The sequence below is a fragment of the Ovis aries genome, chromosome 22 (genome assembly GCF_016772045.2).
Source record: "Ovis aries strain OAR_USU_Benz2616 breed Rambouillet chromosome 22, ARS-UI_Ramb_v3.0, whole genome shotgun sequence".
Classification (NCBI taxonomy): Eukaryota; Metazoa; Chordata; class Mammalia; order Artiodactyla; family Bovidae; genus Ovis; species Ovis aries.
Window position 1 is genome coordinate 20,643,226 of NC_056075.1, and position 24,360 is coordinate 20,667,585.

Here is a 24,360-nt window from a genome sequence, read left to right on the forward strand (position 1 = left end):
TGGAGACAGAACTTCTCCTATCCATGAGATACCATTTTTAGAATCTGTCCTAAAAACAAGCAGCTGGCCCTTTTTATGAGGACAAACCAGTGGCCAAAGACACCTTGCAAAAGACGCTGAAGGAGGTGCTGTTTTTATAAAGAACTGCTTTCACTTAGCTAGGTATAAAACCTGTTTCAGGAACTTAGCAGCAGAGATACCAAGCTGGAAGTTATGAACACTGATATAGCTAGCACGTGTTAAAAAGAATATTATGGAAACATAACAATGCCAGCTAAAGGAAAGACAAGAACTAGGTAGGAATTATCTGTCTGAGATTTGGGTGACTGCATGGCCCACCTCAACCCAATTACTGTGATGGCAGATTAACATTAGTATATAATAAAATATTTAAAAATTGTTTGGGCTTCCCTAATAGCTCAGTTGGTAAAGTATCCACCTGCAATGCAGGAGACCCCGGTTCAATTTCTGGGTCGGGAAGATCCCCTGGGGGAGGGATAGGCTACCCTCTCCAGTATTCTTTGGCTTCCCTTGTGGCTCAGCTGGTAAAGAATCTGCCTGCAATGAGGGAGACCTGGGTTCAATTCCTCGGTTGGGAAGATCCCCTGGAGAACGGAAAGGCTACCCACTCCAGTATTCTGGCCTGGAGAATTCCGTGGACTGTATAGTCCATGGCATCACAAAGAGTCAGACTTGACTGAACTACTTTCACTTTCTTTTTCCCTATCAAAACAATAGTGAAGACTCACAAGCAAGTTCTGTTACTTCAAATGTCCTGGAAGATACAAATGTACTATAAATTTGAAGTTCTTTAACAGTATTTTCAATTAAAAAAAAAAAACCTCTGTAGCCACACCACATGATCTAAAACTGAAAACAAACGCACATTTTGTCATTAGCTTTTACAAATACCTATTACTTAGATATATATGATGAGAGATCTATTATCTTATATATAAAATGAGATGGCATTTGTTTATTTTAAATAGATATTAAATGCTAAAATAAACAACTGAGAAAATTTCAACAATGAAGCAATCTCTGTTGTTTATTTCAAATTCCTTAAGATCCACTTTAAAAAATGACAACTTTGGTAAGTAAACATACTAGGAAGTCTGAGTTGGATTACAAGAATATTTTTACCCAGATCTAAGAAGTGAAAACCCAAGTGTTCAAACTATTAAACTTATGTAAAACTAAGCTTTCACAGCAGATTTTAGTCTTCAAAATCCTTCCCCACTGCCCCTTCACCAAGAATTTAGGAATTCTAATGTTTAAAAAGTGTTAACTCAGATTCTGGTTTCTAAAAGCCATTCTCCAGTAAAAGGAACCAGAGTTCTTTGGAGAAATGGCTCTTTCCAAGGAAAGGGAAAGGTAGATGAGTGTGAAACCTCTTACGGCAGAAAATAAGGACATGCTGAAGAAAATGATGGGACTGTGTTGAAAGGGCATGGAAACAAATGGAAGGGGCTCCCACTGGCCAAATCTGTATAATTTGAGTATCAAAATAAATAAGCACAGCAATGCATTGTAATCTGTTGACTAAAATAAGAACCCATGAACTCTCATCAATAATATATACATACCTAAATAAATGGGGGAGAAGAGAAATGCTCTTTCTTATGGTAGAATGTCAGCTAATAGATACAGAAGAGGACTTCCCGGGGGTGCACTAGGTGAGAGTCCTGACAACGCAGGGGACGTGGGTTCAATCCTTGGTCTGGGAAGATCCCACATGCCACCAAGCAACTAAGCCTGTGTACCACAACTACTGAGGTTGTGCTCTAGAGCCAGCTAGCCACAACTACCGACCCCGAGTGCTGCACCTGCTGAAAGCTGGGTTGCCTAAAGCCTAAGCTCCACAAAAGAAGCCATCACAATGAGAAGCCTGCCCACCACAACAAAGAACAGCCCCTGCTCACCCCACCTAGAGAAAGCCTTCACAAGGTAATGAAGACCCAGCACAGCCATACACAAATAAATAAAATCATACATATATATATACACATATAAGAATAGAATTAGAAAAAAAATCAGTATTTTGCAGCCATCAAAATAAAATTTAGTTTAGGCACAAAGCATCAATGGATGATTCCAGTGTTAGTGATAGGGTTTTGATGATGATCAGGATATCTGCATAGTTTTGAACTAGTTACTATACATTATTCCAAAAATGAAAAAGTGACTCTACAGTGGAGAAATGGGTAACACCAAAACCTACTAATAAAAATTAACACTACCAATTAAGGAAACAGACACCATGCGCTTCCAAATGTCATGTCTGGAAACAGCACAATATCCCTTATGGGGTATTCCAGTCAAAACAGCATAACCTGAAATGAATCTTGAGGAAACGTCACACAAACAGAGAGACCTGTAACCTTCAAAACACTATGTCATGAAAGACAAAGGAAATCTGAGGACAAACCCCAATTAAAGGTAACCGAAGAAATGACAAGTAAAGGCAATGTATGATCCTGAACTGAATCCTGATCTCAGGGAAGAAATGTTACAAAGGACATTAACAGGACAAACTGATGAAATTGGAATATAGACTGTAGATTGGGTACATGAGGAAACCAATTAAAAATTTCCTGAAATGGACAGCTACATGCAAAAGAACAGAATTTGAACATTCTCTCACACTCTATAACTCAAAATGAATTAAACATCTAAATGTAAGATCAGATACTATAAAACTCTTAGAGGAAAACATAGGCAGAACACTCTTTGATACAAAGTACAGCAATATATTTTTGGATCTGGCTCCTAAAGTAAACAAAAGCAAAAGTAAACAAATACAACAAATAGCTTTTGCACAGCAAAGAAAATCACCAACAAAATGAAAAGAAAATATATTGAAAGGAGAAAATATTTGCAAATGATATGACCAAAAGGGATTAATATCCAACACATATAAATAGCTCCTACAACTCAATTAAAAAAAAAAAAAACAATTTAAAAATGGGCAGAACTGAATAGACATTTTTCCAGAGAGGAAACGCAGATGGCCAACAGCCATGGGAAAATATGTTCAACATCTCTAAGCATAAGGGAGATACAAATCAAAATCACAATGAGGGATCATGTCACACTTGTAATGGCCATCATTGAAAAGAACAGAAATTAACACCTGTTGACAAGGATGTGGAAAAAAAGGAACCCTCCTATACTGTTGGTAGAAGTGTAAATTAGTGCAGTCACTATGGAAAAGAGTACGGAGGTTTATCAGAAAACTAAAAATAAAACCACCACATGACCCGGCAATTCTACTCCTGGGTATGTATCTGAAGAAAAAAAAAAAAAGAAACCCACTAATTCAAAAAGATACATGCACCCTAGGAATAAAGCAGAGCAGCATTATATTCCATAGCCAAGACATGGAAGAAACCTAAGTTCCCATCAGCAGATGAATGGATAAAGAAGATGCGGTATACACACACATATATACACAATGGAGTACTAATCAGCCGTAAAAAGGACAAAGTTTGCCATTTGCAGCAACATGGATGGACTTGGAGGGCATTATGCTAATGAAGTAAGTCAGACAGAGACAAATACCATAGGATATCACTTATATAATGGAATCTGAACAATACAACAAACTAGTGATTGTAACAAAAAAAGAAGCAGGCTCACAAATATAGAGAACAAAAGAATGGTTACCAGTGTGGGCAGGGAGGCATGAAGTAAGGATTGGAGAACAGGAAGTACAAACTATTGGGTATAGGATAGGCTCAAGGATGTATTGCACAACACAGGGTATGTATTCAGTATTTGGTAGTAACTGTAAATCGAAAATCATGTTTAAAATTGAATAAAAAATTTTAATTAAAAAAAAATTGCTGAAATGGCATATCTATTATGGTCATGTATGAAAAATCCATATTATACACTGGTGCTTACCAAGGAGCACAATATATGCACCTTAGTCTCAAACAGTAAAGAAAAAAAGTGCATGTGTGGGTGTGGGTAGAGAAAGTGAGAGAATGAAAACAAAAAATGGCAAAATGTTAAATACTGGCAAATACAAATAAAGATCTGTATACCACTGCAATTTTCTATAAATTTGATACTATTCAAGATAAAATTTAAGAAGACAAAATTAGAAATTTTCTTTCTGGAACTACTGTTTTGGATAGAATGAAGGACAGAATTTCAAATCTTACTTCAGAGTGTTAAATGATGACTAAATTAATTGTAGTCTACATAAAATTTTCAATGGCCTTATTTTAAATTTTATTTGCAATTTTAAACCTACGGAATTTCAGTCCCAAATACAGTTGCCAGAAGCAGCAAGTTGAGCAGAGAAATTTATTTTCAACAAAGGACTAAAAAGCTCTCAAAAGGGACACTTACTGAATTCCTACCATGTGTCAGGCACTTTACATGTTATGTCCCTGCACTCATTTAAAATTTACACCAAAACTCTAAAGTAGTAGTATTATTCCCATTTAACAGATAAGAAAATCTAGGCTTTGAGAGACCGACCAATTTGTTCCAGCCTCTGTGGTGAGTAAACAGCAGTTCTGGGATTTGAATCTAAATATATTTAAATCCAAATCCTGAATTAAATCCACTTAATCCTGTATCATTCTTCCTCCCTTGCCTGGAATTTCAACTAGAAAAGGTCAAGGCTTATTTGCCTTGAATCTTAAAAATTCCCCTGAAGCTAGTATCTCCCAGGAATCAAAAGTGAAAGTGAAGTCGCTCAAAGTTCTATTAATTACACTACAGGAAAGCATAAGATGCCAGAGCACTCATCAATTTGAACCCAGCAACCTAAACTGAGACTCAGATTTTTATTTATATTTAAAAAGGGAAAGAAATGGTAATAATTATTTTTAAATTATTTTTAAATTATTTTTAAATAATTATTTTTAAAAATTTTTTGCCCTATAGGTGGATTTATAAACTGTAGAAAATACTTTAAAAAACAAAAACATCCCTGGATGTTTTTGCTAATTTGTGGTTTTCTGGGCACCACCCCCTGGTGGTTCAGATGGTAAAGAATTTGCCTGAAATTCGGGAGACCTCAGTTCGATCCCTGGGTTGGAAAGATCCCCTAGACAAGGGAACAGCTACCCACTCCAGTATTCTGGTCTGAAGAATTCCATGGAGAAGTCCATGGGGTCGCAAAGAGTCGAACACGACTGAGTGACTTTCACCTCACCCCTGATAAAATGCTAGGTGCTTCTGAAGATGCAACTCACCTTCAGGCCCCCCATAAACATTAACACTCAAAGATTAGGTCCAACTAGGAACATCTGGCTTGAAATGGCTCCAAATGTAAAACTGTTATTCCATTATTCCAAACCCAGTAAGGGGGAGAAAAAGATTTACAATTACTTTGCCAACAAAGGTCCATATAGTCAAAGCTATGGTATTTCCAGTAGTCATGTATGGATGTGAAAGTTGGACCATAACGAAGGTTGAGTCCCCAAGAACTGATGCTATTGAACTGTGGTGTTGGAGAAGACTCTGGAGAGTCCCTTGGACTGCAAGGAGATCCAACCAGTCAGTCCTAAAGGAAATCAACCCTGAATACTCCTTGGAAGGACCAATGCTGAAGCTGAAACTCCAATACCTTGGCCACCTGATGTGAAGAGCCAACTCATTAGAAAAGACCCTGATGCTGGGAAAGACTGAAGACAGGAGGAGAAGGGAACAACAGAGTAGGAGATGGCTGGATGACATCACTGATTCAATGGACATGAGTTTGAGCAAGCTCCGGGAGATGGTGAAGGACAGGGAAGCTTGGCGAGCTGCAGTCCATGGGGTCACAAAGGGTCGGACACGACACAGCAACTGAATAACAAGTGAGAGAGAGCCCCCTGCACCCCCCCATACCCCGCGAGCCAGTGAAACTTACACTCCCCCATTATTTAACTGGGGAGCCTTGAGAAAGTCCATTTTCACCTCTGGGCCTCAACATCCTCATTTGCGGAAATGCTGAGCAAATTAAACAAAGTAATTTACTCAATACAAACTAGTCCTTTTCCCACGATGGGCCAGAAGACGCCATCTGCGCTAAGTTAAGGTAAAATGCACCAAGAAGAAATGGTTCAGGTACCATAAAATTCCACTTTTCTGTAAGAACAATAAAATCTGGGGCTGGGGAAGCACTCCAGAAGAAACTGAGGCCCAGCGGCACGAGCTAACAACAAAACCCACAGACTAGTCCCACTTTCCTCCTCGGCGAGCCCTGGAGGTGTTAAGGAGCTGGAGCTGGCAGCACAAACTTACGACTGTGATAAAACCAATAGGGATGGGTGGTTTTTTTTTTTTCCGTTTTGTCTCATTAACCCCCCTGCCCCCCGCAAAAATCCCAAGACATCCTCATGCCCTGAGGTTAGTGCGCAGTCCCAGGCTCATTCTGAAGAGTTCCTAGGAAGCGACTCAGTTAACCAGCAGCTTCCCACAGCTCTACCCACCACATTCCAAAGCAGAGTTAAAGAGAACAGCCACTCACTCTTCCCTTGCCTCTGAAAGCTGGCTCTTTGCTGGGGAAAATCTCTCAACTCCTGGCGAGGTTCCAAGCGGCACTTGAACGAGGCGGCCAACTGTTTTACCTGCTTTCGTGGGGGTTCCAGCAACCCTGGACATACCTGAAGCACCAAAATGCTGGTGCAAGAGTTCCCATGGGTCTAAGGCCAGGCTGGCAGAATAGAATCTTCCCAGCGCTCTGGAATGCTCCACAACCCCCTAAAATCCTTTGAATAGGGTAGGCATTTCCCCCAGGCTTTCCCATATTTACATATGAATCGTTCCGAATCCCCCAGGCTATCACAACAGGGCCTGTTCTAAAGGATGGAGCTGGAATCCTCTGCTTCCTGGACTGAGATGCAGAAGAGAGGGCCCAGCTCTGCTTGACTCAACCCCTTTTCCCTCTTAGCTTTTCTTTCCTAGTCCTAAAACTGCTACAATTTCACTTCAGGAGTTTTTAAATCAAGAGTGTTATCTCCTTTTCCTACCCCTTTTAATGTGTTGTTTTTGGATACTCTTTTCAGGGAAGAAGTCTTATGATAAGAGGCAAAGGTGTAAAGAGGGCAGCATTTGTCTACCTTTCTGCTCAGGACCTCTTTTCTGCAGTCCCTCTCCCAGGCCCCGCACAGCCCTCACCTTCCCCAGCGTCCTGCTACTTCTAGGTACCTTATCCTAAAGCCATCAGAATGCAGATCTCACCTAGCTGGTCCCAGGACAGCAAGAACTGCTAGCATTTACACTTTAAAAGGAAGCATGGGAAAGAAAGTCGCAGAACAACCTGCCACTTCTGTTTTTAAAAAGAAGGTGGAGGAAGAGACGGAGAGGGAGAGAGAAAAAGGTGAGAAACATGCCAAAACCTCTACATATTTCCATATACACACATATAATAGGTGGCTTCCCTGGTGGCTCAGAGGATAAAGCGTCTGCCTGCAATGCAGGAGACCCGGGTTCGATCCCTGGGTTGGGAAGATCCCCTGGAGAAGGAAATGGCAACCCACTCCAGTATTCTTGCCTGGAGAATCCCATGGACAGAGGAGTCTGGCGGGCTGCAGTCCACAGGGTCGCAAAGAGTTGGACACGACTGAGCGACTTCACACACACACACACACACACACACACACACATATAATATGTAAGTGCACAGAAAAAGGTATCAAGGGAGAACACACTAAACTCCTCAGACAGGGAACTGGGATTGGGGACGGAAGGATTCATGGAGACTTGAGCTCAATCAGTACTTTTAAAATTTCCTAAGAATGTAGTAATGTACTACCAGTAATTTAAGACAAGCTGTCATGCTAGCCAAGATTCATCTCTATGGGTGAAATTTTAAGCAAGCTGAGAGAAGAATTTCTGGGAAAGAGCCATCCCACTGCGAGGATGACACCATTGCCTAACTCCAGGGCTCCTACTTCCTTCCACCATCAAATGAAGCTTTTTGGCTTTAAATTTTAACAAATATTTATGTGACATTTACTCTGCATGTCAAGCATTGTTCAGGCACTTTACAAATACTGGTTTATTTAATCCTCATAACAGTCCTCATATCGTCCCCATCTTACTGATTCAGAAGAGAAATTTGTAACTGGCCCAGTATGTGGAGGATGAGAGCCCACATGGGCTTCAGAGCTACAATGGCTACTCTGCCTCTAGCGCTTTTTCCGGGCAGGCAAATCTTGGCAACTGTGACCTGGAAATCTACTTGTGGGTTTTAGTGACTGCCTGGTAGCTAATGACAAAATTGTGATTTTAAAGCACACTTAACTTCTTGTATAGCCACAGGTCACCCACCCACCATTTCGACCGTGAAAAATTACATATGTAAGCATGTATACTATATGTATGTCCATATCATTACCTCTGTAAAACCCTACTCAGGGGACTTCCCTGGTGGCAGAGGACATAAGAATCTGCCTGCCAATGCAGGGGACACGCGTTTGATCCCTGATCTGGAAACCACTGCAATGAGAAGCCCAAGCACTTCAGTGCAGAGCAGCAATCAATGAAGCATTCAATGAAGAGCTCACCGCAACCAGAGAAAGCCCACGAAGCAATGACGATCCAGTGCAGCCAAAAATAAATTAATTTAAAAAAAAACACTCAGTATAATGCAAATAATTCCTCAGAGAGAATCAAATCTAGCAGCGTTATACATAGTAAATATTCAATTTGTTGTTGGCTTAGTCCCTCAAGTCATGTCTCAACTCTTTGTGATCCCATGGACTATGCCCACCAGGCTCCTCTATCCACAGGATTCTCTAGGCCAGAGTACTGGAGTGGGTAGCCTTTCCCTACTCCAGGGGATCTTCCCAACCCAGGGACTGAACCTAGGTCTCCTGCACTGCAGGCAGATTCTTTACCGTCTGAGCCACTAGGGAAGCCAAATACATATTCAATAGTATTCCAGATAATTTAGGGCAGAAATCATGTGCAAGTGAAGGGATCTTTATCAATGCATAAAGAAAATTTAGAAACAAAAATTTCTCCCCAAAGGGGCCTGTTAAATAAATTATGGCATATCTACATAATATCAATATTGTACTATGACAACCACTGAGATACAGATTTATATTCGGTAATACAGAACACTGCCTACTGTGCATTGCTAAATGGAAAAAGGCTACAAGAGAGTTTGTGAAAGAATTGCCATTTTGTTAAAAAGGGGAAAATATTTTCAATGCACATATTTGAAAATGAAAAGTCTTGAAGGGGACAGGAATTCTGATCTTTTTTCCTTTCTTTTCAACTTATTGTATTTTCTACTTTTACTCTAGTGAACATTCAGTATCAATACAACAAAGAACAATAATGCGGAAAAAAGAACACTTGCTACGAAAAAGAATATTCTACTACTTAGTCCTCTCTCAATAACCCTGTTAATCCTTTTCAAATTTTCTTCACTTTTCAATAATCTGAGATTTCTTTTCTGACCTAATACCTTTAAAGTGCTGAAGAAAATTGGTAACAAACACTGATGAAACAACAATTTGCTAGTCTAATAAGAAAAGCAAAACCCCCTCCTGCTTAGCAATCTGTCTACAAAACTCCAAAAGGAAGCAACTTTTGTTAAGTTTGCTTATATTCCCAGCAGGCCAAGAGGAAGAATCATAAATCCTGGTTTTCCATGTGCCCGCATCACTCCAGCCAGCCCACCCAGCCCCCACCACTTCTTTTCCTTCAGCACCTACTTACGAATATTTGGAGAAGGCTTATCCGGCCAACACTAAACTTTCAGCACTATGGTCCCTGGCTTTTCTGCAGGACTCACAGACTCTTCCCGATCACCAGACTTCAGGGAGGAATCTATTATATTTTGGACTTCAATCTCAACAGTAACTAAAAAAACCTTCCCCTGGGCCTTTTGCTCAGTGACTGCCCTGACTATTTTGGCAAGTAGCCTCCAGTACAATCCCTGCTGGGAGGGTTTCCACCTCGGAAAACCCAGCTCAAAGCTTCCCACCTCTTCCTTCTTCTGCGAGAGCCTACCCAGTCCTTTAGAAGAGCACACACGAGTCAAGGGCCCAGAGTACAAGACTCTGCAATTTCTTACGTGGCCACGATAGTGAAATTAATACTGGAGTCTTTGAAACACCATTTTTGAACACACACCAAATCCGAGAGAGATGTGCTTTAAACTATGAAGTTATTACTACTGTCAAATCCTTAGGCAGCAGAAGGAAATAATCAAGAAGGCAAAGATAGTTTTTGTTAAAGAAAAAAAAGAAGAAATAAACCTTCACTGATTAACAAGCAAATTTTGATTACAGTCAGGCAACAAAACTACACAAAAACTTTATTTTCTAAACAGACATACATCTGATGTTTTCTTTACCAGGCCTCTTGAGGAAAGGTATAATTGCTCTAAATGAGAGCACTAAACAATGAAATGACTTGCCTGACACCACACAGCTAATAACTTTTCAAAACTAGCATCTCTAGCTGGTGCTTTCCATCAAATGTCAAGGCCTGTTCCGGGTTACGTGGTTTTTCGATATGAGTGTGGCTGTTTCCTACATCGTATTTCCATTTCTGATCATTAATAACACTACAGTGAAGTCTCAAATGTTGTTCATTAACAGGACCCTCCGGTTATTTTTGTCCTACCCCGTAAAACCCAGACTTCCTGCTTCTATTAGCTAGTTTACTTTTACTCCTTTCCATTTGTTCTCATAACATTTTATGGATCTTTTAAGACTGTGTACAAAACAAAACAAAAACTAGTTGATCTGAGTTATAATTCTGCACAAAGTTTTAATAACAAAAAAGATGAGTATTGAACAGAAAGCTACCAAGCAGAGTACTCCAAGATGGGGCAAAGTATAGAAAGCTGGAAAGCCCTCCACAGCTTTCTTCAGTTTCAGACAAGTCATTTCATCTGTCTGATACTCAAGAACAGCAAACAAAGTAGGGAGAAAGTAGGTGGTCTTAGACATAAATTCATGAAACAAAGCAATTAAACAAAATGAACTTAAGCACCGTGTATTTTACTACGTTAATTCAAAGGAGTGAACCCAGTCTTTCAAAATAAGGGATTTTTCCAAGTCTGATCCAATATTTTCACAGTAAAATCTGATTAGGCTCTAGGAGATCAGTCAGTACGATCTTATTTTCTAGCTGAAACTTTGGGGGAAGAAACAAAACCTAAATATGAGGGAAACTAAACTGGGTTTTCCCTGGACCCCAGTCATTCATTCTGTACAGGCTAAAACGAGCTCTTGGCACCCCAACAGTGACCCTCTTTCCCCATATCTCCTTTGGCTTTCATTTCCAGGGACATACGTGGAGCTGCTTCTAGATCCTGAGAGGGCAGTAGGCATAGGAAGTAAGGCACTCAGACTGCAAGTCAAAAGACCCAGAATCTAACCTTCACTGTATCCTGACACGTTACACAGCCTCTCGGGTTGTTGTTTCCGGGTGTACATGACAGAAGCATTGGTCCTCTTTGGTCACTTCCAGGCTCTAAAATCTTCTGTGCTTTCCTACTCTGTGTTTTCACTTACTCCTCTTGGTCTGATAGAACTAACACTACTCTCCAACTAGCTCCACAAGGAGGGTGGCTCGTGCGTCACTTAGTGACTAACCTGAGAAGTTAGTCACTTCCTGTCCGCAAGCTGCTATTACGGAGCCTAGCACAACATAATCTAAATATTTATTATTCCTTGAACCTAACAAGGAATAGGTTTGTCTCTGTGCCTTTCAGCTCAACTACTGTCCTTTAAGCCCAGCTAGATGAAGGCTTCTTTAGTCTTCGGATTACCCTTTACTCTAAACTTCACTTCTTGAGTAACAACACAAAATAATACTATCTATCTTTTGATATACATGTCCTGTGCCCTCAAATAGAGTATATTTCATTGGATAGCAAACATTCACTGAGCATTTACTATACACTAAGCATTAATGTAAGAGTCTAATGTACCTAATCTACACTAATCAGCACAGCAACCAGCGCTTAACAGATGACAGCAACTGTTATTATTTACCCTAGGTACTGCTCTGGGCTTCCCTGGTTGCTCAGTGGTAAAGAATTCGCCTGCTGATGCAGGAGATGCAGGAGACATGGTACAGTCCCTGATTGGTCAGGAAGATCCCCTGGAGAAGGAAACAGCAAAACATTCCAGTATTCTTGCCAAGGAAATCTCATGGACAGAGGAGCCTGGTGGGCTACAGTTCATAGGGTTGCAAAGAGTTGGACATGACTTGGCGACTAAACAACAACAAAAACAACAAGTATTACTCTGCTGTGATTATGACGGAAAACACTACTCAAGTTTTAAAAAGTCATTAAATATCCTAGCTTTTGTTTGTCTTAACCAATGAGCTGCCACAACTATGATGTTAGGGTAAGTAAGGTTTCAATCTTCCCCTGAGAGGTAGGGGCTGAAGAGCAGAGGAAACTGAATTCCAGATCTTCAAAGCACTGAGGAAAGGACAGGAGGAATTCTAGATCAATGGGAAGTGGAAGCATCTCCATATCTCGGTAGACTCTAAGATACATATTTTTTCATACTTTAACATCTCAGAAATGGAGATGTATTTTCCAGTAAATAGCATGTTAATCAGTCTTCCAATTAGAAGTAGTCTTTCTAATGTTACATACAATTATTTAGTGTCTTACAACAGAGGGTTTTAGATTCAATGAAATGAGATATGTTTTATCTGTTTGCCTCCTCTCAGCTTATGATTTTTTTTTTTTTCCCAGCTTATGATTTGAAGAAAGGATTTTCCTGATACCATGGAATGACTTCTGTGACCAAGAATCTAGCCCTGCCCTCTGCTGTGGGGCCAGGTACACAAATGTGTTTCTTCCCACCAGAAATGACTCTGCGTTGAACTGCCACACTCCTCTTACTTGACAGCCTGGGCACTTTCTGGTTTCTCAGGAAATATTGGAAAACTGTGGTGTCCGGGTGGGAGCGTCAGGTTTCTGAGCCCCAGCACGACATTCCTTTGAAGGCTGGCCCGGCCATGGCACTGCCAGCGAGCCAACTGGATTCACCCCCTCTCCTGTGCCCACTTCAACATCCTCAGGACCGCAGGAAATATGATGCCCAAGAAGACTGCCTCTTCCTATCCAATCTCAATTTCTTGCCTTTCCTGGTTTTCTTTTTGCTTTTACAGAAGCCTGGAATCTCCCCAGACCAATATTCCCATTTATTGCTGATGAAATATTTTCTAAAAATAATGTAGGTAACGGTTCGTGGTTGAATAAACTCCAGGAGTGGGTGATGGACAGGGAAGCCTGGCATGCTGAAGTCCACGGGGTAGCAAAGAGTTGGACACGACTGAACTACTGAACGATTCGTGGAGAAAGCAGACAGTCTGGCTCATGTAAGAATGCCAACTCATAATCCCAGAAGGCAGGACTGCCTTACCTTGTCTAAAACTTTGATGATTTCCCAACCCTTGACAAAGCATGGACCTATATGTATTTCCTTTCACCTCCACATATTTTCTCTTTCCCTCTTCTTTGCATCCTACCTACCTATCTTAATCAGCCTGTCAGTACAGCCTGATTTTAAAAAGTAAATACAGGAAACTGTTCAACTCTGTGCCCCCCTCAGTCACAGTCACCTCTATTTCACTCTGTGTGAAAGGTCTTGAAAGAGTGGTCTTCATGCAAGAAGACCTCCTTCCAGGCCTCTTCCCCCACCTAATTTCTAATTAATGAATTAATTCTTCCTAATTAATTCTGTGTCATCACTGTATTTCCGTCAACCAATAACCTCAGCAAGTCCACGGCATCCTCCTTGACTTCCCTGGGGCCTTTGAAAGTGCTGGCCATTCTCTCCTACTCTAAGCCTTTCGGTTTTCCTCTGCCCTCCCCACAGTGCTCCCTTCTCTGGCCCCGTGCTGTGGGCATCCCCTAGGCTGGAGTTCTCAGATGCCCACCCTTTCCACAGCCATTCTGGTCCTCAGAGACGTCATCAATCAGTGTCAGTGATCACATCTCAGAGGGGGAATCACCATGTGCAGGGCCAGCTCTGACTTTCCTCAGGCTCTGGCCCAAACTCCCATTTGGTTTCTAAGATTTCCATACACTAGTTCTTCCCCACACTGTATTCCTCTTTGTCATGACAACTTTGCATCTTTGCTCATAGACTTTCTCCAACCAGAAATGTTCTCCTTGCTTCTCTCTGCCTATCTCAACCCCACTACTCCTTTAAGCTTTAGCTAAAATCCAAGCATCTTCCTAAAGTCTATTCCATTCACTCAAGTAAAAACTGAGCTTTTCCTCTTCTGATTGTCCATAGCATTTACTAAGTTAGACACTTCTGTACTTTATTTAATTATTCATATGTTTACACTTTGTCTTTTCAACTTATCTAAAAATGCCTATGGCGGTGAGGGGTATGGGGGGGTATCTTTCCCAGCATACCCCAATGCTTGGTAAAGTGCTAAGTACAAAAACTAGTTAATAAACACCTGTGTAATCACATTCAAAGGGAATATGGGATCTATGTGCTGGAATAATATAATTGATGATGATAGTAGCAGATTGTGTTTATTTAGCATTTACTGTGTGCCAGGCTCTGTCGCACTACTCTAAATATTTACACATCTAAACTCATCTATTTCTGATAATACTATCATGTATGTCAGTTTTCACACAAAGAAGAAGGGCAAGGCCAAAGGATGTTCAGACTACCACACAAGTGCACTCATTTCACATGCTAGCAAGGTAATGCTTAAAATCTTTCAAGCTAGGCTTCAACAGTACATGAACCAAGAATTTTCAGATGTACAAGGTAGACTTAGACTTCAAAAAAACAGAGATCAAATTGCCAACATTTAGTGGATTACAGAAAAAGCAAGAGAATTTCAGAAAAAACATCTATTTCTGCTTCACTGACTACACTAAAGCCTTTGAAAGTGTGGATCACAACGAACTGGAAAATTCTTAAAGAGACGGGACATACCAGACCACCTTACCTGCCTCTTCAGAAACCTGTATACAGGTCAAGAAGAAACAGTTAGAACTGGACATGGAACAACAGGCTGGTTCCAAATTGGGAAAGGAGTAAATCAAGGCTGTATATTGTCACCCTGTTTATTTAACTTATGTGCAGAATACAACATGCAAAATGCTGGGCTGGATGAAGCTCAAGCTGGAATCAAGATTGCTGGGAGAAACCTCAGCAACCTCAGATATGAAAATGATACCATTCTTTACAGACAAAGTTCTGTCTAGTCAAAGCTATGGTTTTTCCAGTAGTCATGTATGGATGTGAGAGTTGGAGTATAAAGAAAGCTGAGCACTGAAGAATTGATGCTTCTGAACTGTGGTATTGGAGAAGACTCTTGAGAGTCCCTTGGACTGCAAGGAGGTCCAACCAGCCAATCCTAAAGGAAATCAGTCCTAAATATTCATTGGAAGGACTGAAGCTCAAGCTGAAACTCCAATACTTTGGCCACCTGATGTGAAGAACTCACTGGGAGAGATTAAAGGCAGGAGGAGAAGGGGATGACAGAAGATGAGATGGTTGGATGGCATCACCAACTCGACGGACATGAGTTTGAGTCCATCACCAACTCCGGGAGAAGAGTGAAAAAGCTGGCTTAAAATTCAACATTCAAAAAACTAAGATTGTGGCATGTGATCCCATTACTTCATGGCAAACAGATGGGGAAACAATGGAAACAGTGACAGACTTTATTTTCTTGGACTCCAAAATCACTGCAGATAGTGACTGCAACCATGAAATTAAAGGATGCCTGATCCTTGGAAGAAAAGCTATGACAAATCTAGACAGTGTATTAAAAAACAGAGATATCACTTTGCCGACAAAGATCTGTATAGTCAAAGCTATGGTTTTCCCAGTAGTCATGTACAGATGTGACAGTTGGACCCCAGAGAAGGCTAACTGCCAAAGAATTGGTGCTTTCCAACTGTGGTGCTGGAAAAGAGTCTCAAGAGTCCCTTGGACTGCCAGGGGATCAAACCAGTCAATCTTAAAGGAGATCAGTCCTGGGTGTTCATTGGAAGGACTGATGTTGAAGCTGAAACTCCAATACTTTGGCCACCTGATGCGAAGAATTGACTCATTTGAAAAGACCCTGATGCTGGGAAAGATTGAGGGCAGGAGGAGAAGGGGATGACAGAGGATGAGATGGTTGGATGGCATCACCAACTCAATGGACATGAGTTTGGGTAAACTCTGGGAGTGGGTAATGGACATGGAGGCCTGGCGTGCTACAGTCCATGGGGTCACAAAGAGTTGGACTGACTGAACTCCCTGAAGACATTTAGTGTCCCTGGTCCTTGTCTCAAAAATGCAAGAAGTCCTCTGTATCCTGCCACTGTGACAACCAAATGATACCTCCACCCATTTCCAAATCAAGGGCTGAGCTCGCCAAGCCTTAGAAAGCCTGTTGCCTCCAGCGCCCTCCACATACCAAATCTGCTCTATCAACACCCCCTACAGCTAGGGTTTAAACTAGGTGATTCCCCACCCTAGCCTTTACCACTGCCATCTGGATCATGGATGGGTACCTAATCAGTTAGTTCATATGATGAGGCCTAACTAAAAAATTCAAGCTGAACCAATTATATTCTCTCCTGGGAATCTGAATTAAGAACTATCATGCAGATTAGAAAGAACAAAGGCAGAAGCAATGGACAACTATGGTTATGTGTAATCTAGTAAAGGAGTAGAAACTGTAAGAGGAAGGTGTCGGTCTCAAGTCAGAGAAACTAAAGCAGAGGCCCAGAGAAGAGCAAAAACGTCTTGAGGAAAGATGGCCTGTGAGAGAGAGATACAGAGAAAGGGAGCAGCTGGTCCACAGGGTACCTGGCGTCAGTCCACCTATACGAGAACAACAGCCTTAGCCCACCCCAGGGGCCTTAAGGTCGTCTCTCTCCAACATAGCACAGTGTTCGGTACTCAGTACATTTGTTAAAGGTACATGAATGGCTCATGCATGTTAAAACAGAATGAAATCAGAATAAAAGCTGTAAAGTGAAAGTCAGTACTCAGTTGCGTCTGACTCTTTGTGACCCCATGGACTACAGCCCATCAGGCATCTCTGTCCATGGAATTCTCCAGGCAAGAATACCAGAGTGGGTTGCCATTTCCCTTTCCAGGGGATCTTCCCAACCCAGGGATCAAACCCAGGTCTCCCATACTGCAGGCAGACTCTTTACTGACCAAGCCACGGGGGAAGGCCCAAGCTGTAAAAAGGGCTCTGAAAACTATAAAGCATGTAAATTTAGTGATACTACTATTACTTCTGCTGATGATAAAATGTCATGGTTCATTCTGCTGACCTTTTGTTCAGTTCAGTCGCTCAGTAGTGTCTGACTCTTTGCGACCCCATGAATCGCAGCACGCCAAGCCTCCCTGTCCATCACCAACTCCCAGAGTTCACTCAGACTCACGTCCATCTAGTCAGTGATGCCATCCAGCCATCTCATCCTCTGTCGTCCCCTTCTCCTCCTGCCCACAATCCCTCCCAGCATCAGAGTCTTTTCCAATTAGTCAACTCCTCGCATGAGGTGGCCAAAGTATTGGAGTTTCAGCTTTAGCATCATTCCTTCCAAAGAAATCCCAGGGCTCATCTCCTTCAGAATGGACTGGATGGATCTCCTTGCAGTCCGAGGGACTCTCAAGAGTCTTCTCCAACACCACAGTTCAAAAGCATCAATTCTTCGGTGCTCAGCCTTCTTCACAGTCCAACTCTCACATCCATACATGGCCACAGGAAAAACCATAGCCTTGACTAGGCGGACCTTAGTCGGCAAAGTAATGTCTCTGCTTTTGAATATGCTATCTAGGTTGATCCTACTTTTCTTCCAAGGAGTAAGTGTCTTTTAATTTCATGGCTGCAGTCACCATCTGCAGTGATTTTGGAGCCCCCAAAAATAAAGTCTGACACTGTTTCCACTGTTTCCCCATCTATTTCCCATACTGCCCAGTTAATTCTAAAGAGCAGGCCCCTGCTCTCTGGAAGGGCAGAGACCTCTTGGCATCTTTATAAGCATTGCTTGTAATCAGCATATGAAGTGAATCAAGAAAAAAACTAATGCCTTGGGTTGATGGGCAGATATTTTATTCTAGTAGCTTGAATACAGATTGTAGCTATAGATATGTATTCACACACCTGCAATGAAAACAAACCTTGACTATACGAGAGTCCTAAAAAATCTTAACTCTCTGTATAACACTGGCAAAAGTGCCTTCAAATTGAGCAGTTTTTACCTTGGGGAAAAAATAAGATTTTCTTGCTCCACTGCAATTGCTGTCCAAACTTTTAAGGAATCGCTTTTACAGTATGCCCTCCATATCCACGGGTCCTGCATCTGTGGATTCAAACAACTGCAGAATGAAAATATTCTTAAAACTCCAGAAAGTTCCAAAACACAAAACTTGAATTTGCCCCACTGCCAACTGTCTACACAGCATTTACAACCATTTACAAGGTATTAGGTATTATAAGTGGGTGATACCTAGTGGCTCAGACAGTAAAGAATTCTCCTGCACTGTGGGAGAACTGGGTTCGATTCCTGGGTTGGGAAGATCCCCTGGAGGAGGGCATGGCAATCCACTCCAATATTCTTGCCTGGAGAATCCCAATGGACAGAGGAGCCTGGAGGGCTACAGTCCATGGGGTCGCAAGAGTCAGACGCGACTAAGCACAGCACAGCACAGATTTTTAAGTAATTAAGATGATTTAAAGTATACGATTTAAAATATACGTGCATAGATTACCTGCAAATACTATGACATTTTATACGTGACTTGAGTATCTGTGGATTTTGGTATCTTCAAGGGTGTGAGGGTGGGGCAGGGTGTTGGTGTTGAAACCAACGCCCCGCAGATAACAGATACCAGGAGATGACTGCATATCCCTCATTGCCACTTCCCTCCCAAACTCCCTGTAATACATCTTGTGCCTCTGTTGCTCCTGTTCCTTACCTCATGTACCAAGTGAAAAGTCTTTCCTCAGAACACATCCTCTCATATCTCTGCAGCATGCAACACAGTTGAGCCCATTCCATTTGGAGCCTCCTCCCTGGCTCCCCTAACACAATACTTTTCTGCTCTTCTAAGTTCATTTATTCGAAATGAACCTAAGCCTACATTTCTGGCTTCAACTGTGGTGCTGTAGTAAAAGCACTGGTCTGGGCATCCAGAGATCTCCTGGCCACATGGTTCAATTTCTCTGAGCTTTGTCTCTCCATTTAAAAACTGAGTGGGTTGGATCTAAGTGTTTTTGTTTTTTTTTTTTTTATACTGTGACTCACATTTTACATTGTGGTTAAGTATATACATACATGCATTTATGTAATCCATGTATGTATAGGTATATACACACAGAATTAATATAGCAGTACTACATACTTTTACTACATGAGATGTACTTGAAATTTTCTATTCACTTCTATTTTATTTTTCAAAAAATGCTAGTTGCAATCCACTAAATAGATTTCAAACTTAACCATGGGTATTCACCCACATGTAGAAAATAGTGGACTTGCTGAAATGTCAGGTTCCTTCTAGTAATAATATAAGAGGATTTTGTGTTACAGCCTTCCAACTTTGAACCATTAGCCTTAACTTGCATCTGAATTCAGCCTCCTATTTCTCTCTGTAAGAGTTCTTCATATAGGTATCTTAGTATCACTTAAATTAACCTAATTAACATAGAATTTGGAACACTAGGTCCCCTTCCCATTGTAACTATTTATGGTCTTAAGTAAGTGTTAGTCACTCAGTTGCACCCAACTCTGCAACTCTGTGGACTATGGCCCGACAAGATCCTCTGTCCATGGGATTCTCCAGGCAAGAATACTGGAGTGGGTTGCCATTTCCTTCTCCAGGGGATCTTTCCAACCTAGGGATCAAACCTGGGTCTCCTGTACTACAGGCAGATTCTATACTGTCTGAGCTACCAGGAAGCCCAGTTATGTTCTTGGCAAGTGTAAAATACTAGTGTTGACTTTTGGTCTAGTAATGATAGAGTAGCTTACATTGTACTAACCTCCCTACTGAAAACTAGCAGCAACTCTGGACAAGATATTTTTGAAAATAACTATGTGTTGGAAAGCCAGCAAAAACAGCCAGAAACTAGAGGGGATACAACTCAAAACATGGGAAGAAAACTAATTAAGATCCTTGTTTATCTGATACCCCATTACCCCCACCCTGAGAGAACCCCTAGTGTTTTAGCATGCGGGGAATAAAGCAAAAATTGAGAGGCAACCAATGGTAATCTTATTTGGCTACAGAATCAAAGGTCATGGACTCTGAAGTGACTTGATATTAAGGAAGAAATCCTAAAAAAGAGGAAGTTGCAAAGAGGATAGCCCCAAAAGTCTATGCAGAAATTCCCTTCAAATCCTTAACTGTGCATGCAAGTGATGTGACTAGGGAACACAGCAGAAAGCAGCAGCTGAAGGCCAAAGAGCCAAGCAGACATTCACAACTCTCTGTGAGTTGAGACGGAGTTTGCAATCTGAGTCCCTTCAAGTTAGGAGGTTCAATAAACACACCCTGTTGGAAACCTCAGCAGAGCTGCACCTTAGGAGCAAGGCCCACCTGCCGGGATGAGGGGAGACCCCCTAGGACTAAAGGCAAAACCATAACAGACCTGCCCTAACAAGAATCTAAGCTTAAGGCCTCCACAGAATGAACTGTTAATATGGGTCAGGGGAAGGAAAAATCCTGGCAGAACAATTTGGTTTCTAGCCTGGGAGGTAATAGCAACCCACTCCAGTACTTTTGCCTGGAAAATCCCATGGGCGGAGGAGCCTGGTAGGCTGCAGTCCATGGGGTCGCTAGGAGTCGGACACTACTGAGAGACTTCATTTTCACTTTTCACTTTCATGCACTGGAGAAGGAAATGGCAACCCACTCCAGTGTTCTTGCCTGGAGAATCCCAGGGACAGGAGAGCCTAATGGGCTGCCGTCTATGGGGTCACACAGAGTCGGACACGACTGAAGCGACTTAGCAGCAGCAGCCTGGGAGGTGGTCAAGGAGCAGGCACTGAACAGCACTTTGCTTCTCAGATGCAGTAGGTGGAGGGTGGGGAACGATGGGAGAGAGGAAGGGATGGGCACTATACCTGTAAACACAGGGTCCGAGGACAGATGTCTGTCCAGTGGGGGGTCAATCTGGGTCTCAGAAGGGAGGGGACCATGCAGTGACAGTTGGGGAGAGGGAGGACTTGTTAGGGGGAAGGGTGGTGGGTGGATAAGAGATGAAGAAATCACAACTTATGAGCACCTACTATGTTCTAGACATGTGATGTTTTATTTATATTATCTCACTATGAGACAGATATGATCATCTTCATTTAACAAATATGAGACAGACATGATCATCTTCATTTAACAAATAAGGAATCCAAAGCTCAGAGAAGTTCAATAATTTGTCTAAAGCTACACTACTAGTAAATGGGGGAGCTGAGATATGAATTCAAGGCAGAAGATCAAACGTATTCCGTTCTGTAAGCACCTGTTGTGACTGTCTAACTTTCAGGAGGGCAGTGGCACCTATGCTGTGAAACAGCTAGCAAAGTTAGAAAGCAAAAAGATCTCTGGGACAGACTAAGATATTGTTATAGGTCAAGGAGGGTATTAGAGGTATGGAAAGAAGTGTTAATGTGAATACACTATCAAAAGTTAAGTCCTCAAACAGAAAGACAGTAAGTTATAAAAATGGAAATATTATCAGGTGGAACTGAGCTGGTCTCAGAGAACTCATTGGGCACATTACAACACTCCAGAGAGAACAGTTTGACTCCTAAGTGAAACAATAAACAGTTAGGAGGCTTCATACAATAAGGAACTAACGAAAGGAAACAAAGTTCACAGCTGTGGGGGAAGGGAAAAGGAGTGACGCAAAAAAACTAACCTAAGGAATCACAGAATCAGACATTTTTTAAGCTGGAAAGAATGTAGAAGTCATCCAATTCCTATCACTTCAAAGTAAAAATGCACCCAGGAAAACATAGCTAGCTGCTTAATATCTCAGCCTCCCAACTAAAGCCGAGTTTGGTTTCATTCTTTATCTTTACAAATGCAGGTAGAGAGCCTGCTTTGTCCAAAACAGCACCCTGGAAATTCAAGTTAAGTCTGTGATGAAAGACTCCTGGATAAACCACCAGCAGTTCCAGGATCACAAAAGGGACTTAGCTTTTCAGTGGCTCCCCCACAATTCCAACCACCGGGCCTATTCTGAAGGAGACCTGGACAAGAAAGCTTCCACTTGGGAGGAAGGTGTGAGATGGATTTTCCAGATCATTCACATTTTCTGACTCTAATCCTTCTTCTCTCATCATGTTCTGCACTCTCCCAAACTGGCCAAAACCATAAAGTCTGCCTGACATGAGTATAACACACATAAAAAAACAAAGATTTAAAAGGAAGTCCAGTAATTGCAACAACAAAATAAAATAAACACGGTTTATTTCAGAGACCTGGAGAAGACAAACTAGTAAGAAAGAAAGAACCTCTGATGATAAAAGACCCTTAATATCTCCATTTTACAGATACCTTAGAGTTCAGGAAGACAAATTCACCTGAATAGCTAACATATACAATGCACCATTAAAAACATACTTTTCTCATTTCCACAAGAGGTTTGGTGTGCACCATTCACTTAAGATCCCTAAATGTCAAGGAATGAACCATCTGTAAAACAAGTCTTCTTCCCCCTAATGTCTAAAGAAGTGCAGGGATTGAGAGAGAGAACAGGCCAGGAAAATAAATTTTCACTTGGTGCCCTGATAAAAGCTTGCCCGGGCTCCATAAGATAAACAAAGGATACTAAAGTAAAAATGGAAAGATCTTTGGATTACAGCCCCTGACAAAAACCAACTAAGGTAAAGGAGAGTTCCCACGAAAGCAGCCTGGTTTTCAAAGCCACCTTGCAAATTTACAGCCCTAGGCATGCTCTTGGCTGTTCTCATTCAGGATACACTTATTAAAAATTTGGGGCCAGTTTCCTTAAGCTTACAAATGTTCCCGGTACCTAGAAGAACTATCCCTTTTATTTATTCCCAGGTCTTATCCTCTGAGAAGCCTGTCTGAGTTCCTACCTTTGGCTCTCCTCCTGTTCTGCACAAATTCCGAGCGTCTCAGGGTGCTTGGTGCTGTGCGGCGGAAGCAGCTATTCCTCTTCCAAGTTTCTGAGCCATTTAATTTTCTCTCTTCCTCTACATGCCAGGTATTCTTCTCTAATGAAGTGCCCCGAGGAACGCCACCATGATGTTCTCCTTGGTTCCCCCTTGTCCACTGATTTCTTGGACCCTCTGGGAAGACCTCTCTGCTCCCAGGTGCCATCATTCCTGGTCTGCCGATGTCATTACATTCTAAAGTCTTCCTCTGGTGGAGAGAATCTGCTCCTCTGTAATTCTGAAATTTATATTCGCAGTTTGCAAATGGAGAATCAGAGCCTCTATTCTCCATATCAAAACTACTCTGATCCCTGGCATGAATCTTGGTTTTGGGATCCATTTTATCATTTTGATAAACATTCCTGTCCCCGTCACAGTATTTGACAAATTCATTACCTTCACTGACACCACTCAAGTCTGGGAAGTCCACAGACTGATCATTAGTATAATTCTCAGGAACATGATCTAAATCACTGAGGTCTCTATGATAAAAATTAGTTTCTTTACAGTCCTCAAGATTGTAATTATGATTCCTGTGGTCTATATGCTGGGTTTGAGGCTGACCAAAATTCCCCACAGAATCGTTCAAATCCTTGCAGTCAGTCCACTGTCCAGCTTCTTTAGAGCTCTTAGGATTATGATTCAGATTCTGATGGTTTACATAGCCATTCGTCTCCCAGTATTCTCCAACTTTCCAGGTTACAACTGGGCTTCCTGTAAACCAATCATCTTCAGTCATGGAGTTCAGATTCCCACCGTCTACATTTTCTGAATTATAATCACCACAGCCTGGAGTCACACTTCTGTTGTACATACAGTCCTTTCTACTTTCCTTTGCTTCCTCGTCGTCCACATAACTTGGTTCACTCTGTTCAAAATCCCAGTATCCACAATGCCTTTTTCTGTAGGGCCGACTCTGCCCTGCGGTTTGGTGTCTGGAATCCCAGTCATCCTCTCTGTAAAGTCCATTCAGCGCAGGAAGGCCCCTTTCCTGTAGACTCCTGCAGTCTTCATATTCCTGGTTGGAGCGCCAGTCCCCGTTCTTCTGCAGTTCTTTCTCTTTCTTCATCTCGTGGGTTTCACACATATTCACTGTGCTCAAAGACACACGTTTTCTCTCTCTCTTCCATGGGTCTGGGTTGAGCTCGGACGAGGACAGGTGCAGGGTAGCCCACGGTGGTCTCTGTCCTTCTTAAAATGTCTCCCAAAGCACTTCAAATGCTCTCCTTGCTACTCTGGTTGGAGCACGAAGA

General features: G+C 41.8%; 1 protein-coding gene across 2 annotated transcripts in view; it reads right to left on the reverse strand.

Annotated features, from left to right (window-relative positions):
• Positions 1-24,360, reverse strand: part of DNMBP (dynamin binding protein) — a 114,506-nt gene that overhangs the window by 24,885 nt on the left and 65,261 nt on the right. Inside the window, exon 1 of one of the 2 annotated variants that reach the window (XM_027960465.3) lies at positions 23,030-24,344. The exons of the other annotated variant lie outside the window; for it this stretch is intronic. Coding sequence (XP_027816266.2) covers positions 23,030-24,194 — 1,165 coding nt within the window. The 5' untranslated portion in view covers positions 24,195-24,344. Of the gene's footprint in view, positions 1-23,029; positions 24,345-24,360 lie in introns of those variants that run through there. 2 annotated transcript variants of the gene reach the window in all.